Genomic DNA, 18172 nt, shown 5'->3' on the forward strand with positions numbered 1-18172 from the left:
GCTTCAGCTTTTGTTTTCCGCTTCTCTGCCTGCATAATGGTAGCTCCGGCCATCTCCGTTCCCGCGACTGCGAACTTATCTATCGCTTTTCGCAACGCAAACTCGTCCAACCTCGTTTATTCTCACAGGTTCGTATATCTATTATCAATTGACGTGATTTATTGCGTCCAAGTGGAATTATACTACTTTTTACCTCTAATTATGAGCTTGGGTTTCTGTGAAACAGCAACCCATGGTCGATCGCTTCTTCCTTGCCAAGTCCATACGGGGACCCGACAAAGATAGGTAATTCCCCTATTTATTGTTATTTTCAGCTGGAATTGAAAATTTAGTAGCCATTCAAAACTAGGAAAGACGAAACTATCTGGGCAACTTGTTTCATCCCAATGCTTCCTATTTGATGCAATTAGTGCCGCGAGTAAGCGGTAACTAGTATAGTTTTTCACGGTAGGTGACTTGTATATGATTTCAAACTTAAACTGTATATTTTATGTAGGGGGTGTTTGGATAAAAACCAAACCATGGTTTCAGAAGTGCTTTTACGGTTTACAAAGTAAATATATGGAGGAATTTGTCTCGTTTTGCGAAAAAGTGTTTCTGAAACCATGGTTTGGAGGTTGCCAAACACCCCTGTAATGTGTTTTGTTGGTCTGACCAAATACATTTTACAAATTGCGTTTATGTATGACTTATGTGGTCGCGAATTCTGCATGTGGGCTATTTCATCTTGACAGTGAAACATTGTTTTGATATGTCATTTTTATTTAATCCAGGTTTCGCGAGTAAAAGCCGTGGTCTTCCTTTAAAACTTGATGAGAAAAGCATCTATGATGCTAGCACAAGGCATGCAATTATCCCTTTCCTCATTCAATTGCTTCGAGTACCATCATGTTACTATTGACCAATTCTGTTATTTTTGTTATGTTCATGGCCTTGCTTTGCGATTGATTGTATTGTGGATGGTATCTTTATGCTTGTTGTGGAAAATTATGTTTAAAAGAATTTCATTAGAAAACATAACAGAAGCTTTCAGCTAATATGTTGAAGAATGATGATAAATACCATGAACCATCTATACGGCAAACTGTGGCTAGTCATTCCATAGCTTGACTGTAAACATCTTTTTAATAAATGCTTTAGATTTCTTCTGAATCATTAATGCAAATTCCCCCCCCCCCCCCGGAAAGAATATGGAAAATGTGAAGCTGAATCTTTGTTCCATTGGATCTGTATGTTGACGGGCTCTCATACGAGCTTGAATTTTTTTTTGCTTTGTCTTTTCATTTTTGGCCAGTTGAATGTGAGCAAAAAACTTATCTATTTTCCATTTTATTTGTAGTTATGGTGCAATAGAGGCTAAAAAGGGGAATCCACCCGTAATGCCAGCAATCTTCACTCCTGGAGGACCTATGGATCTATCATCTGTGTTGTTTAGAAATCGTATAATATTCATTGGACAGCCAGTCAACTCACAAGTGGCTCAGAGAGTTATATCGCAGCTTGTGACACTAGCTACTATTGATGAGGATTCGGATATACTGGTTTGATATGTCTTCACAATTGTCATTTTACTTTTGTAGAGCTTGGAATGGTATTTATACTCGGCTGCTTATAACTGTAGGTATATTTAAACTGCCCTGGTGGAAGCACTTATTCAGTGTTGGCAATTTATGATTGCATGTCTTGGGTAAGATTGTAAAACTTTTCTCATTTTGCCCCTAATGATTTACCTTCTGAACCCAATTACATCATTTCCACCTTAGCTAGTTTTCAAATTCCTTGTGGTTAATGTTCCTCCTGTGAAAGCGTTTAACCTGCTCCATTTGTTTCCAGATCAAGCCCAAGGTTGGTACAGTGTGTTTTGGAGTAGCTGCAAGCCAAGGAGCTCTTCTCCTTGCTGGTGGGGAGAAAGGGATGCGGTACTCAATGCCAAATGCACGCATTATGATACATCAACCTCAGAGTGGATGTGGAGTAAGAATTGCCCCTTTGTTATTTTGTTAGAGATGATACACTTGAGAGAATGAGAATCCATGAAAGAGAAGAATATTTCCCTGTTTATTGGGCAGAGAAAATAAATAGTGGATGTTAGTGTTTGTCACATTGTATTAACCACGGTCCTCAACTTAAGTTTTTTTTAAACTCTCATTTTGTTTTTATTTTCTTGGTGTTCTGTATGTAATGAATGAAACAAAACGAACCCTGTGTTTTAGAAACTCTGAAAAGAGAGTATCGTGTCTAACCACCCTATGTGAAGTTGTCAACCATGCCTGTTAGAAGTTTGTGCATATGCTAATGGACTGTAGAGAACAATACAGTGAGGTGCAATGAAAGGAGAAGGCGATGTAGACTTAAAAGAAATTAAAAATGTATATGTTTATTCTCTGATATCTACTTTTGAATTTCATGGGATAAATACATTTGTCTTTTTTTGCTGATAATCTTGCCATGACACTGTATATTTTATGTTCGGGCTTAAAACGATTCTTATATTTGGTCATGCTTTAATCACGCTTTAGCTCTTGATATTTTTCTTCTCTTTAGGGCTACCAAATGCAGGATTCATGACTTACGTATTCATATTAACGCTCAAAATCTAGTTTAATTGCATCAATATATGAACTTTTAGTTGTATTATATTAACAAGTCCCTTACAGGGAAGATTTGCTGCTTGGATATATCACATTCACACTTTCACAGTTATCAGATGCCGTTACCTTTTCTCAAGACTCTTTGAAACCCTGTAATATGTAAAATATTTAGTAACAATAAGCCTTGTAGTAATATGTGAAATATAAGGAAAATAAATTTTGCCTGCATAGGAAGATGGGATCTGCGTGTCAAAATGTGGAATTTGTCCCTTTTTAGTCTAACGGACAGATTAAAATGTGTCGTCTAACTGATCTACTCATTCCTATTGAAAGAAGACTCCTCTTTCAAGCGGACTATGAAGCACTCTTTCACCCCTGTAAAAGCACCTTTTTGTAGTCTGACTTGAGTTGTGGTACAATAGTCCATTAACTTGTTGAATGCGTGTATTTTTATCTGGCGACTGCAATCAAGTAATTTGGACTGGCATTGGATGAAAACTTTTGGATGATGTATATTCTTTGTTTTAAAGGTGTCACGGATCTAATTGCTCTTAATCTGCTTGTAGGGTCATGTAGAAGATGTGAGACGCCAAGTGAATGAAGCTGTTCAATCTCGCCATGTTAGTGTTTCTCCAACTGTTGAATGCTCCTAACTCATGGCTGAAATACCTAAGTAAACTGTTAGCTTTGTGTGTATTGTGGGAGGTGAAAGTGCATGAAGAGTAATTATATTCTTTACCAGAAAAGTATTTATGACAATCATAGAAGGGCATCCAAAATATTGTTGGGTTTTCTGAGTCAGTGGTCATCAGTTGCCTCTATCTGGAAATCTATATTTTACACTTGGCTTTAAGAGGCGGGATCTTAAAATCCCAATTTTTGAAGTGCGCTAAACCTTCATACATCCTGGTCTCAAGTTTCCATGATAGCAGTCTTCTTGTTTTGACATTCGGTGCAATGCTTAGCCTAACTACCTTCTCTTCCCCTATTTACTTGGGGTACAGAAAATTGACATGATGTATTCTGCTTTTACTGGTCAACCGTTGGAGAAGGTGCAACAGTACACCGAGAGGGACAGATTTCTGTCTGTTTCTGAGGTAATATGGTCAATTTTTTCAATAACTTCGAGAATTTGTTGCATGGACGTTGGATGAACTCTTAGACAATAATTTCCGACCTTCTCGGCAAGATGAAGTTTGTGAACAACTGTTTTCTACTGCTTTGTCAGTTCTTTTTGACGCCACCAGTCTTTTACCGAGTGTATTTAAGAATTTTCCTAAACTGCGGGAAGGCCTCTCTCCCTTCCCTGATCTCTTAATTCTCTTTACTGTTTCCTAATCCGCATCCCGTTGTACATCAGATCTGTTCACTGTTTTGTTGGGCCAATCCTACAATTTAATCAGTTCTTCCCGTTGTTTTTTTATTTATTTGCAGGCTTTGGAGTTCGGTCTCATTGACGGTGTCCTGGAAACGGAGTACTGAATCTTTCTGTGTCATCATTTATTATTTTTCTCCAGACATTAGGAATTCTGAGGAGCCGGCCTCAAATTCATTTTGGATCTCCAACACAGCAATTGTATTTGACATATTAGCTTTTTTGTTTTTTTCACAATTTCTGCTGTTATCGGAAAAAATATTTGTTTATCAGAAAGCTAGTTGAACATGTTAAAGTCATGCCACATTAATGCTGTAGAGTTTAATTTATAAATGATAGTCTTTTAAGTCTTCTAAATGTCTCCTTCCACTCCATGCTTTTGACTTCGGGGAGTGGTTAATATCGTGTTTCGACCAACAGCTCTATCTTTTTGCAGTTTCAGTTAATTCTTCATCGCTTCATAGAACTATCAAATTCACAAATTAATTATTGAAAAAGTACTCAAATTTATCACTTATATAACACATCTATATGTCGAACTACGAGTATCTATTGATCATATAAGGCCAACTTACTACTAGAAATACAATTTACCACTCAGACAACGCAAATTTACGAGTAAGAAAATGAACATCTGTTACTCGTTATTTTTAAGGATAAGATGTTGGTGAATTTAGTCTTTTTGGCATAATTCTCTCAATATGTGGAGTTCATACTTACTAAGTATAACTAATATCTGGAAAGACTTAATTGATCGATAAAAGGGGATTATGTTTTTTCTGTGTCAACTTGAAATTCTTTTTCCTTCGTTATTCTGTTTTTTTTAAAGAAAATATTACGGAGCTCATAGTTATACCCTGAATTGATATCCTGAATGCCTGTCTTGGCACTCAATAGAATTTTTCTAAAGAATTTATTTTCGGCTAGTTCTCCAATTTACCTAGAGCTTTTTTTACCGTGAAGTTTAACACGAGACCTGTAAGGGATTATTAAGAACGAAAACAGAAAAAAATGATGGATTTAACAGATAGATAATCAAAGGAAGAGAGCTACTGAAGCGATGAGAAAAGCAAGACAAGAACAAAGGAAATAACTTCTAACCCAGGAAAAAGAGCAAGCAAAAACAAGTAACAAGAGCTTCTGAATCAAAACCAAAGCGATGCATTTGAAGAAAACGAGAATTTATATATCACAGGAAATAAAAAGTCAATAAATAGATCTACTATTCTTCATAATTCATATGTATATATATAATTTCAAACTCATTCCTATAATTAACAGTCGCGACAAAGTTAATTTAATTCTGTCCTTATTGCGTAAAATTCAAGCAGTGATGAGTTATAATAAAAATAATTCGGACCAAAAAGAATTTAAAATGATTTATAATATGACCGACCAGATGTATTGACCTAATAGGTGTGATTTATAAATTTAAATTTCTTCTGTCACTGAAACATGAAAAGGAAAATAATAAGACAGAGGAAGATAAGATCCGATCCATTTGTCAGGATGACTTTTTATTTCCTTTTGATCTTCGTCCTCATTTATCTTAAGGTTTATTACACGAAATAGCTCGATGTGCCTGATTCACTCGAAACTAACTAAATTTACTTCAACTTATGATCAACTTGTAAAATGCGTTGGAAAAAATTGTACTGAGATAAGATACAATTACCATGCACTTTGAAAAATATGAACACACGTTACAAACATATAGTCGGTGAGATATTTCGATAAAATCTAAGATATTAATTGAATTTAAGAAATAATGTAGCTTATAAAGACTAAATTAAGATAAATAGCTAGTATCTATCAAGGGGTTCCATAAACTTTGCACCTTCCTATAAGATTATCCTTTAAAATATCTTTAACATTACGTGCAAAAGCTATGCATATGTGTATATGATGACAATTAGATGAGATTTCTCTTATGTTCGTCTAATTTTTCTCTCTTTTATTGCTTTCTCTTCTTCCTCTATAGTCTCTCTATCTCTTTTCTCCTCCTCTTTTCTTCCCTTTCCTTATTTGGATCAATAAATGATGATTCAGCCAAACCCCATTAATTTTTCAACTCTAGCTTTATTCTGAAATATCAGCATTATTAATTCTTATTTAAGCTGGGAAACTTGTGAACCAAACAACTTCGAACAGGATTATTCTCTAGTTTAATATGAAACGACGGGAATATAATGGCGTACATAAGACAACAACATTTTTTTTTTGGGACGAAAGAAGGAAAGAATATGAAGCATGCATACATATATTTTGATTATACTCCGAAGGTTAAAGTTACGTTCTTATTGAGTGGATATGTCTCTATATAAATGAAATAATAAATTGGATATATAAAGACATTAAAAATATAAAATTTAATCGCACGCGTTTAAATTTTCTCTGTGAGAATTTATCGTTGGCCATGCACCTTTGCGTATTTCATGGATATTCCAATATTGTGAAGAAATAATTATAAAATGTTGCTCTTTTAACTGCATAAAATTGTTAACGATTTTTTTTTAAAATAATAAATAAGCTTAAAAGAAAAAAGGTTACGTTATGTTTTTTTTTTTTAAAAAAAGAAATAATACTCGTTAAAACTCCCAATTATGCTAATTCGGATGGTAAGAACAGGGTAAAGTATGGATAATGCTCAAGGTTCAAACAAGGCACCAAAAAATCATAATTATGTTAAATAAATCAGAGAAATTAAAAATCATCAATTAATTCTTCTTCAAAAGACACATGCAAATAGGTAAAGCGGTAGAGAATAAGTTTGCAAGAAGAGTTACTTAATTAAATTGGACGCATTTCTTTGTATATAGTATAATAGAATTTGAATGACTACTACGATTAGCCGATTAGTGAGCAGCTTCTAAATAGGATAATTTGTTGTAGATATTATTCTATATATTGAAATTCTGTATTCTGTTATATCCAGTGTGATATAAATTATTATTTCTTTTTTAAATATATAAATACATCACATAACTAAATATATATTCTCACACGAAATCAGCGTATATGAACTGACCCTATAATATTGGTAGAAAAATTATAACAGAATGGTGAGTGTAATTATAACCCTATATAAAAATTATATACTTCAATTATATTTCTTGAAGTACAAAATTTATAAATTTTATATATCTTAAATGGATTTCAACCTAACTGCAGGGTCAGGGAACCTGATTCCGTACGTAACAGACAAGATTTCATTTTATTTTTACCAAATCACACGGAATTTCCACTTCAAATTTTGAAAAAGAAATCATCATTCCAACTTAGCCAAATCCTATCTTTTCTTGGACTCTTCTTTGGTTCTTCCTATAAAACTATATCCATTCTCTCTGAGAAAAGAAAACATCAGTTCTTGTTAATTCTTTTCTTTTCGCTAATCTGGCTCAGATCATTCACCATGAATAACAACAACGACAATTTCCACCGCCCAGAAGAAGATGATCATGATGATTATAGTGATGATTTTCTTGCTCTTTCTCTCGGTCTCCGGCGGCTTTCTCGGCGGCGGCGGCGTCCTCCTCCGTCATCAGAACCTCAAACTATGCCACAAATTCCAGTTTATGTAGAGCGAATGCAATCCTTCTATTATAGAAATCCAGTGATCCAACTTCCTTCTGATCATCCTCTTTACATTGTCCCGCCGGAAGTTCTCGCCGCCAGATCACCGTCGCCACCAAGGATGCATTTGAACAGCGAGCCCCCGTTGGGCCGGGGACGCGTTCGCCGGAATCCTTCTCGAAACAACGTTGAGGATAATAACAGAACCATTCCACCGCCTTATCCATGGGCCACTAACCGCCCCGCCGTCGTCCATGATTTGAGGCATCTTGTCAGCGACTTGCAGATTGAGACCATCACCGGTATGGTCCGGTGCAACAGGTGCGACAAAGATTATGAGATAGGGTTCAATCTTGAACAGAAGTTGAATCAGTTTTGGAGCTTCGTTGCCAGCAAGAGGGGCACCATGCACGACCGTGCTCCCGAGGAGTGGTCGTCGCCGCCGTCGATGACGTGCAGGTATTGCTCCGGTGACGGCGTGAAACCGATCATCGATGAGAATAAGGACAAAATCAATTGGCTGTTCTTGTTCTTAGGGCAAATACTGGGGTACTGTACGCTCGATCAACTCAAGTATTTCTGCGGCTGCACACGTAATCATCGTACTGGTGCTAAAGATCGAGTTCTTTACCTTTCGTATCGTGAAATCTTCAGGCAGCTTCTTCCAGAATGGCCAGAGGTTTCTTGGTGAACAAGTGGCCCCAGTTCTTCGATTTGATCTCTTTTGCGTTATTATTATTATTAAGTGTTGAATTCTGCCTGTACATTTTGTTCTTAGAACTTTCTTAGTAGGAACTCTATATTCGCTAGTGATGAGAATAAGGAGGGAGAAACCGATCCCAATAGATTAGAGAGTTGGAGTCTTTAATTAGTTCAACTGATGAATGTCTGATTCAAAAGGCCTTTCTTTGTATTGATGATGATCAGATTTTTCAGCTTAGTCGATCTATGTTCGCTATTGCATTATTCGCTAATTTGTTTTTATTATATGAGATAATTCCATCAATTTGTAAAATTAAACAGAATTCGAGAACCTCGACTCTATGTGAAAGGTCCCATGAATTAACTTTTAATAATAATGCTGTTAATTAAGAGTCCCCTGAACAACTTGCACAATATATACTGAATTTAGTTATGATCGATTCATGACTAAGTCCTTGTATATATAGATTGTAATAAAGTTCTGTGAATCGATGATACAATGTCCAGACGCTAGCTTTTAAATTGTGATTCTACGTGTATTAATACAACCAACAAGACTTTATTCTTTAATTAATTTGCATTTTTTTAGACATGCTCAATCATCTTTTCTATTTTTCTTTAATTTTTTGTTTCTCGCTGCCAAGTAGTACAGTTTAATTTAATTATGTCAGGCTAAAATTCGATACCCATTGCGTCAATAAATGTCATCTTCTTAGCTTAAGTACATTATGAAACTGATATATAATCCCATTTGGGGCATTAAAACAAGTACTATATATGCATCAACCCTAGCTACCTTGAAAACTTAAACACCATATCATGCTTTAAACTAAATTTGTAAGTGAATATATTAATATTGGTATATATATTGGAGTATGCATAAGACTATAAAGATAGGTAGCGAAGTTGAAAAGGGTGGCTGCAACCAAAAAGTTCATCCATGGAATTAAGTTGGAAATTAGTTTCGGCCGTTCATCTCTCTTTGTTTTCTCTTTCTTCTTTCTTTTTGAAGTTTTCTATTGAAGTTAAAACACAGAAACAAATCTCAGAAAGGGAGCTAGAAATTAAAGAGAGGGTGACACAAGAGAATTTGCGGTGTATGGGGTCTTTATTTTTATCTTCACACCATCTTTTTTAATCTTTTTATGTCTCTATCTATGCATGTATAAGATGTATACATATTCTCCTGAAATTAGAGGGAGCCAGACATTGGTGGGAAGAGGTTCTCCGTTGCATACTTTCCGTGTAAGACTGTTTATGTCGAGCTTAATAGGGTCGACGTGTCGTGATTTTTCCCGTCAATATATAAATGTAGAAATGATAACTGAACTGAAAATTCAAACCTTATAATTGTCCCGCAAGAGAAGACAGGCTATTGTTAGACAGCACAATCAGACATATCATCGTCGTACACCGTGTAAAATCTAATAAATAAGTCAGTTTGTAATAAATTTCATATTTTATTTTGATGGATTCGCGCCAATTTTTATATACTACTACCTCAGGTCCTAATTATTATAAGACTCAGTTGACTAATTTGAGGAGATTAAGGAAAGAAGTTAAGTTAGTTATTTGTAATAAATAGGTGTTGTCTTTCCTAAAATATCCTTATTAATCAACTATATTGGGTAGAACTACAATTATTAGAAGGACTATCTTGAAAAAAATGCACAAATATGAGAGACAAAGTGAATTGGGGTCTTATATTTAGGACCAAAATAAAAGTTAAACAGGATCTTATATTAAGGACCGGAGGTAGTATATAGCTAATTTAAACAGGAAGTTAGTACAACACACAGAATCTCTTTTAGTGACTTAATTATAACAAGTGTGGATAGTTTGAATATGACAGCCAGTAGAAATAACCAATTAACCACTCGCTCTAGGCTTTGAGCAAGCCTTATCCTTATCCCATGCAATACGCTCCCAAGCTCAGCTTCTATTGAAGAGCTTATGTATTCAAGAAGACAGCACCTAATATGTTAAAACAAAGTCCAGTGCTTGAAATGTCAAAGTAAAGAAATTTAACTAGGACCCTCTCTCAAAGTAACCAATGACAACATTCAATTAAGATGTTGTCTTCTTGACCATGTCATTTGATTCTTCTTTTTATAAAGTATTACTTCTGGTCCTTATTATAAAAGTTAGTTGTTGACTAATTTGAGCAAATTAAGAAAGTTTATTAAGTTAATTATTTGTAATAATTATGTGTTGTCTTTTCTAGAACACCATTGCTAATTATATGCATTAGTTACAACTACCATTTGATAAAATCTTTAACATATATAACTACTATAATAATTACTTTAAAAAAAAGATAAATATAAGAGATAAAGTGGATTGAGGTTTTATATTTAAAACCAAATTAAATGTTAAACTAGATCTTATATTAAGGATAGACAGTAGTAGCATCCAACATTCACATTTTGATATTATTTCTCAATTGCATTCAACACCTTAATTTTATTTAATGAGATACTAGATATACTATAGATAAGATTAGGGTACTATATACTATTGAAAAATAACATCATAGGGTTGGATACTTATTTAACTATTTGTTTTTTTTTAGATTCGACTCATTCATACGCGCAATAAAAAAAGTTCAACCTTCTTTATAGATCTTTTTAATATATTTTGGCGTGATTTTATATAAGTTCATAATTAATTCATAGTGTATGTCGAAATAATGATGCATAAATAAGTCTCCCTGGAGACATGGTGATGTATCTCTATTTTATAATATATTTTTATGTATAATTAAGGGATTTTATAATGTTGGAAGGGTTTAAATGTAATAGATACTCATATTTTGATTTAAGGAAATTATATGAATTAATTACTTAAAAGTGCAATTTTTTATTATATTTTTATAATTTTCTTTTTGAAAGGTATCTCTGCTTTGATTCTAGGGAACATTCTATCAAGCAAACCATGGACCCCTTGGAAAACTACGTTTGTGGCAGCCACGTGGCATTACAAGAGGATTTTCTAATTATCTAATTGGAAATTATTCAAAATATCTAGCTAGAATATCTCTTATCTTCCATCATAAATTAAAGAGCTTGAATAATTAATTTCTTTTGTGAATAAGTCCCTTATCGTATTTTGAATTTGAATAAATGTTTTATTCATATTCCATTATCCATCTAATTTTCCAAATATCCACATTATCATTTTTATCCTTTTTCTAAACCCTAACCCTAATTCATCCTACCACCATATCCTTATTCAAATATGAGATATTATCCTTTTATCCAATATCATCTAAATTCAAAAGCTCTTTTACTAGGGTTGCCATGAAGATCACACCAAATCAAGAGAATTCAAATTCAAAGTTCTATCAAGATTACAAGATAAAAGATCAAGTTAGAAGATTCAAGGGTTTCCTCATCCAACTAGGAGAGATTCAAAAACTATAAAAGGAGATCAAGGGAGCCTTGGAGAAACAATGGAGCCATCTACACTACACAAGCACAAGCATACACTTAGCTTCCTCTTGTGTCCAGCTGTTTCACTGTCTTCTTTTCATTATTTTCTTTCTATCATTATGGTGTCATCTAGCCATATGTGTGGCTAGTCCTCTTTGTTCCTGAGAACAAGATGACGTGGCTTGAGTTCCTGTTTATATTAGAGAGTTTGTTTTTTTTTATTTCAATCCACTAGTACGTTGTGTTTATGAATTTCTTAGGTTAGGATTTTTATTTCTTTTGTGGACTGATATTTGATTTTTTTCAGTTAAACAATTATATTTTAAAGCTTTTAATGAATATATTTTCAGTTTCCTCATGATTCTATGAGTGTTTATCTTTATAGATTTCTATTTTGATTTTGCACAAGTAGTTCATGCTTTAGGATTTTCGGTAGATAACTCTCTTTAGGAACAAGATATAATTGTTTAATTGAATTCACAACTAAGTGGTTTTTAAATGATTAATTAGAAGGTGATTATATGCTAGTTCTCTAAGTATAATTATTAATTAATTAATCACGACTTAGATGTTATCTAGGGTTTTTCCTTTTGACTTAGCAATTATTTTTATACAAACTCTTCATCTTTTTGAATCGTGATAGCCACTCATCAACGTCCTTCGAAAGTGTATCATTCTGGTAAAGTCTTCGTTCCTTTCGCTTCCTTTTACTCATTGTTATTTTCTTATATTTTTGTCAATTTATTTTCTTAAACAAATCAATCAATTTTCTTTCCTACTCTCTTTTTTCTACATCACGTTTTTCTTAATTAAAAAGGTTTTCAAAATTTTAACAAAGCTCCTCATAGAGAGAAACGACCTAGGTTGACCTCTATACTATATAGAGTTAATTTAGTTAATTAATTTGAGAGCTTACACGACAGGACGATTACATGGTGTTACTCCCTCTTGGATAAATTAATCACGGGTCATTGTCTCACGACTAATGAAAGTTCTGTTGTCTAGTTTCCTTTAACAAGATTGATCCCTGGCTCTTTTAATAAAGCCCATCCAAGCTGCCAACGACCTCATGTTTGGTTTGCTTCTCTTCCTCCTCACCTCACATTACTAAAAACACTATAGCATTTAGCTAACGTCAAATCTGTTTTAAATTATAATTATTTCTGAGCATGTTGGAAATTAAACATGCAGTGTTAATTAGCACATAGTTAAACTTTCCTATTCTTGTCTGACATAATAAATTTGAATTACTATAATCGAATCAGGATCAGCTATTAACTTTTTGCTAATATTTTACTATTTTTCAATAATGAAAAAATAGCATATTGACATAATAATGCTTGAAGACTAATTGAGGCTTCCGTTTCCCAAGAATATGACGAAAACGATGATTCTTTGTAACTGCAGAATGTGTATAATCCAAAATACAAATGGCAAATAATTGGAATGATCTGTTTTAATTCTTTTCGTTATTAACGTGATTAATAAACGTAATTAGATTACTTTTAATTATTTTTAAAGCATGGTTTTAATTCCCATTACACATCATCATGTATGATTATCAAATTTTAGTCACTCGGACCACTTTCTTTTGAGCCGCACAAGACTTGTCACATCTCATAATCATATTAAACAGGAAAAAAGAAAACTTCGAGAATGCAAAGTTGGAGATATATCCAAACAGAATCCCGGTGTTGTACTAATGACTCTAAATTGTGCTCGCGGAAATAACTGGACTATTCCATTCTGATAATAAATACAAACAAATAGCAATACAAGTTTGTTTTGAATTACGAGAGAATTCGTTTTTAATATTGGCAATCATATTTTTTTTATTTTACCACGAAAAATGTATAAATTGAATTAATTTTTTTTTGGTATAGCTCAGATACAACAATTTATATGTTAAATCTAATTACTCCAAAACGGAGCACTTTCCAGACTTTCAAGCGGGCTTGATAGAAAGTCAAACACTTACATTTTCCCCTTGAAGTGCTGATTGACGTGTTTTGTTTTAAAACGCACAATTAATTAATTCCTGAACATGACAATATATGAAAAATATACTATATATGATTTGAACTGGAAAAGTCCAGCTTCCTCCTCATCATTGGATACGTAATTTGCTTTTAGTGTAGTTTCTTTGGCGTAGCATTTCTAGTCGCACGCCTTAGTTGGACTTGATAAGTAACCACAAATTATCAGTTTTATGGATCACATGAATTTTTACCCCCCCCCCCCAAAAACAAAAAGCACCCTGGTAATTTATGAATCCGTATAGAAACAAATCTTTTGAAATATATAAATACAGGCATCCGGAAATAATTTTGGGTTTTGTAGTGAGAATTCATATGGTTGGTCTAAATTAAAAAAATGTGGAAAGACTATGCGTTGGGGAAGTTCTTAGGTGGGAAGGGGAGATTACAAAAGTAATCATGTGGGGATAAATGTTGTTAAAAAATTTGCCTTGGTTCAGTAAATAAAAACTTCACTTGCATATGACAAAAATATGGGTTATGCTAATTTATGTTGGCGAACAAATAACACCTTTGACATGATTTTAATCTGGAGGTTGAAAATCGATGCTATTGCATTATTGGCTAATTTGTTTGTGTTATAAGAGATATATAATTTCATTCAAGTTTTTGTAATTTGAGAACCTCGACTCTATATGAAATGTCCGATGAATCAACTTTTAATAATGCGGTTGCGATTCCCCAGAACAATTTGCACAATATATACTGAATTTAGTTCTGAATTCCTGATCGATCGATGACTAAATCCTTACATATGCTCTATATAGATGTAATAAAGTTCTCTGAATCGATGATACAATGTCCAGACCCTATTTAAATTGTGATTCTACGTATATTAATACAACTAGCAAGAGTTTATTCTTTAATTACGATAATAAATAGTTATGGAGTCGGAGTCGCAATGATTATTTTGAAAGAGAGAAAAAATGACAAATATGACTGACCAAGAAGGGCCTCAAATTTTTAAAAACAGTAATGGTAATCAAGGACGAGTACTGAAGTCCTACACTGATTTTTTTTTTATAAAAAAAAGTAAATAATGTGAGTTAGATGGTAAATTATAAGAAACCTTATTTTTCATATTCCTGTGTTAAATTCAGGTTTTAGATAATTATTTTCCATTAAAATTTCAATTTATTTATTTAAAAGTGCATAGAATATGGGTTTTTATATAGCTATATATGTTTCCAGCCAAGCTTTTGGTCCGTAGAAATTTTTTATATCAATCAAAGGCCTTAATTTTTAATTATGATTTTTAAAAATTTGTCGTCGACCTCCCTTAGATTTTGTCTACTTTTTAGGCCGCAAGCAATCATTCAACTTGCATCCCCAGACAGTTCTTAATTTAATCATCCACTCAGTCATCTTTTCTACTTTTCTTTTTCGTTGCTCGTGGCCAAGGACTATGGTTTAATTTAATTATGACTGATATAGCAAGTACTATATATTCAACTAAGGCCAAAATTCTATGACAATAGCGTCGATAAATATCGTCTTCTTAGCTTAAGTACATTATATGATGAAATTGATATATAGTCCCATCTGGTACTATGCAAACTAAATTTGTAAATGTCGGTACGTTTGTGTTGCAGTAAATATGCGTAAAGCCATAAAGATAAGTAGTGAAGTTGAAAAGAGTGGCTGCAAGCAACAAGTTCAAATTAAGTTGGAAATTATTTTCAGCGCTTCATCTCTCTGTTCTTTTTTTCTTTTTTTAAATTTTTCTATTGAGGTTAAAACACAGAAATAAATCTCAGAAAGGGACAAAGAGAGAGTGACACAAGAATTGGCTGTGTATGGGGTCTTTATTTTTATCATCGCACCATGCATTTTTTTAAAGGATTTTTTATGTCTCTATGTATAAGTTGTAGACATTTTGTTCAGAAATCAAAGGACCCAAACATTGGTGGGAAGAGGTTCTCCTTTGCATACTTTACATACAAGACTCTCTGGTCGACCTTAATATGGTCGTCGTGTCGTAGTTTTTAGCGTCAATATATAAATTTAGTGGTAGTGTGCTCCTGTGTAATTGTTTCTTACACAAATAAACATAAAAACTGAGAGCGTTCAATGCCCGGGGAAAGGATGTTAAATTAAAACAAAGTGTGGTGCTCTAAATGAATGAAAGCATTCAAGCTGTTGTCTTCTTGAACATGTCATTGGATTTTCTTTGGGGGATAATGTAGTAAACAGTGTGATTAATTGATGAATTAAAAATAATATCAAGGTGTGGACGGTGATTATATATATAACATGATAATCCGACAAAAGTGGCTTTGTGGTCTCTAAGTCTCCTTCCCTCATTATGACAACTCTTTCTGTGCTTATTATGAAAACACCAAAACATAATCAAATGTTTTGTTCTTTTCATAATAAACAATTCCTTTTCGGCTCTCTATAATCCTTCTTAAAATGTATTATTGTGGCTTATATCTGTTAGAATATAATTGCCCTATATCTGTTTGTGTGTTTAATTCGAGCAATCATTAGCAAAAATGAATCTAATTATAATTTCAGGAATTAAAAATAATATATGAACGACCGTTGAAGATTATATTATATTGAACACACACACACACACACACAGAGACAAGAGTGAAAATAATCAAGAAGATTAATATGCGAAAGCCCTTAATTACCACGTAACAGAAAAGTAAGTAGCTACCATATTGCGCGTGCGCGAGATTGCGCCTGTAATTTTGCTTCCGTACGTTCTCCTTTTTCGATGAAATTCATTTGCCTTTTGTCTCTACCTCAAATCTTTTCTATAAATATTTTACAAACCTCTCAACTTCTCTTCTCCATTCCGTGTTGGACACCTTTTCCGGTTTGATATTTTTCAAGTTGATGCTGATTTTTTTAATATATTCATTCATATTTTTAACTCTCTTTTTGTTCCCTATTTAATTCAAAATTCTTAATAATTCCTTTTCCTTTTGCGCTGAATTATGTCGGCAAGATGCTTCCACATAGCATTTGAGGTGAAATTTGTGGTGTTTTTTTTTTTAATTCAACTTGAACTTTGCTCAGACTTTGCACTCATTTCATTCGTGAATTATTTACAATCTCAATTAGTATTTACGAGCACACGCCTTTCTTTATCTTTTTATTAAATGTTGCCCATATGTTAGAATTACTTGCACAATATTAACGGAAGTGGCCAAAGTTCGCTTTTATATTAAATATATTCTCAATCAAATTGATACTTAATGAATTAAAGTTGAATTGGTGCGTTGAATGTTTATCTGTCATTTGCAAATTTACAAATAGCAACACCAAAAGAAAAGAAAAGTAATAATGAAGTGCACAATAATAATTGGTCCGATCAAGCTTGTAAGCAAAACAAAGGGGTGTGCTGCTAAGTAAGCCAGCTACTAACATCTCGTTTTTGGGAATTTACTCTCTTTAATTATTCTATATAAATGAAAGAAGATTAATTTTGACCACTCACAATAATCAGTATATTTTGGGATCTAATTAATGGAATGCGTATGAATAATGCTTCCGTAATTTGCCCAACACCTGCCACCACATATAGCCACATGTACACACTGTTAAATACATACATGTTTAAGGGCTAATTAAGTGCTTCTGAGTCATGTCCTTGAGAAGGGCTAATTAAGTGAAGCACCCTTCTCTCAATAAACATTAACGACGAACTAGTCATAAATAATTAAGGTGTTCAATATCTAAAAGCAGGTGATATTCAAAATAAGGAACCCACAAGATAATTATCTTTATGTTTATGGAACAAAATAAAGGAGGACAACTGGATAACAAATCAAATCAAGCCCAGGCGCAAAACACATAATGTTTCATATATCTCCCTGGTAGCTAGAATATATTATTCCTTACACACCGACACGCAAACACTTTGCATTCTTCCGAACGAAGCCATCTCACCTCATCATCTGATATCTGGCACTTTACCGGCCACAATCTGCATCAAAATGAAATTGGGGATGAGCATACAGTCTAATGAACCTGATAAGAAAGAATGGAATTTGGATGCTAAAAGATTGGTAGGGGTGAGGGTGGTGAATAAATGGGACAGAAATATATATGTAATCTTAATCATTACTTCTAAAACTTTCAGGCAAGCCTTTGATTGAGAGTTTAATTTCTAAAATTTCCAATCTGGTATCGAAGCCTTTTTATCTCATGGGACCGGTGAAAGAAAGGCTGAGGGATTCTCTTTGACTGCTATGAGTTTTTTTTTTAAAATCATGAATTATTTCTAAAACCCCCAATCATTTCTAGAACTTTCAACCTGGTATCACAGCTTTGTCCATCTATGTCTGAATTAAAGAAAAGCCCATCCATAACCAGGAACAGGAGAACAGCTAGAAAGAACAACACTGCAGTGCCTTAATTAATAACCTGAGCAGAAAAGCTTCAGAGGGAATCGAAGACAACACTAATAAAAAAGGAGTAGACATGAATTACCTTATAATGAAACAAGAC

At 33.5% G+C, this 18172-nt stretch overlaps 2 protein-coding genes across 2 annotated transcripts; both read left to right on the top strand.

Annotated features, from left to right (window-relative positions):
• On the top strand, nt 1-4323 carry LOC114723738 (ATP-dependent Clp protease proteolytic subunit 6, chloroplastic). The gene is made up of 9 exons (XM_028909970.1): nt 1-128; nt 227-285; nt 774-843; nt 1340-1541; nt 1622-1687; nt 1834-1974; nt 3158-3211; nt 3596-3688; nt 4026-4323. The coding sequence occupies exons 1-9, from the start codon at nt 37-39 to the stop codon at nt 4071-4073; spliced, it is 825 nt and encodes a 274-aa protein (XP_028765803.1). The 5' UTR covers nt 1-36; the 3' UTR covers nt 4074-4323.
• A 3055-nt stretch (nt 4324-7378) lies between these two features.
• LOC114723734 (uncharacterized) lies at nt 7379-8230 on the top strand. The gene has a single exon (XM_028909967.1). The coding sequence runs from the start codon at nt 7379-7381 to the stop codon at nt 8228-8230; it is 852 nt and encodes a 283-aa protein (XP_028765800.1).
• Nucleotides 8231-18172: the final 9942 nt, after the last annotated feature.

This window comes from Neltuma alba, unplaced genomic scaffold (assembly GCF_004799145.2).
Source record: "Neltuma alba isolate B1F8T4 unplaced genomic scaffold, ASM479914v2 tig00012152_pilon, whole genome shotgun sequence".
In the NCBI taxonomy this organism is placed as follows: domain Eukaryota; kingdom Viridiplantae; phylum Streptophyta; class Magnoliopsida; order Fabales; family Fabaceae; genus Neltuma; species Neltuma alba.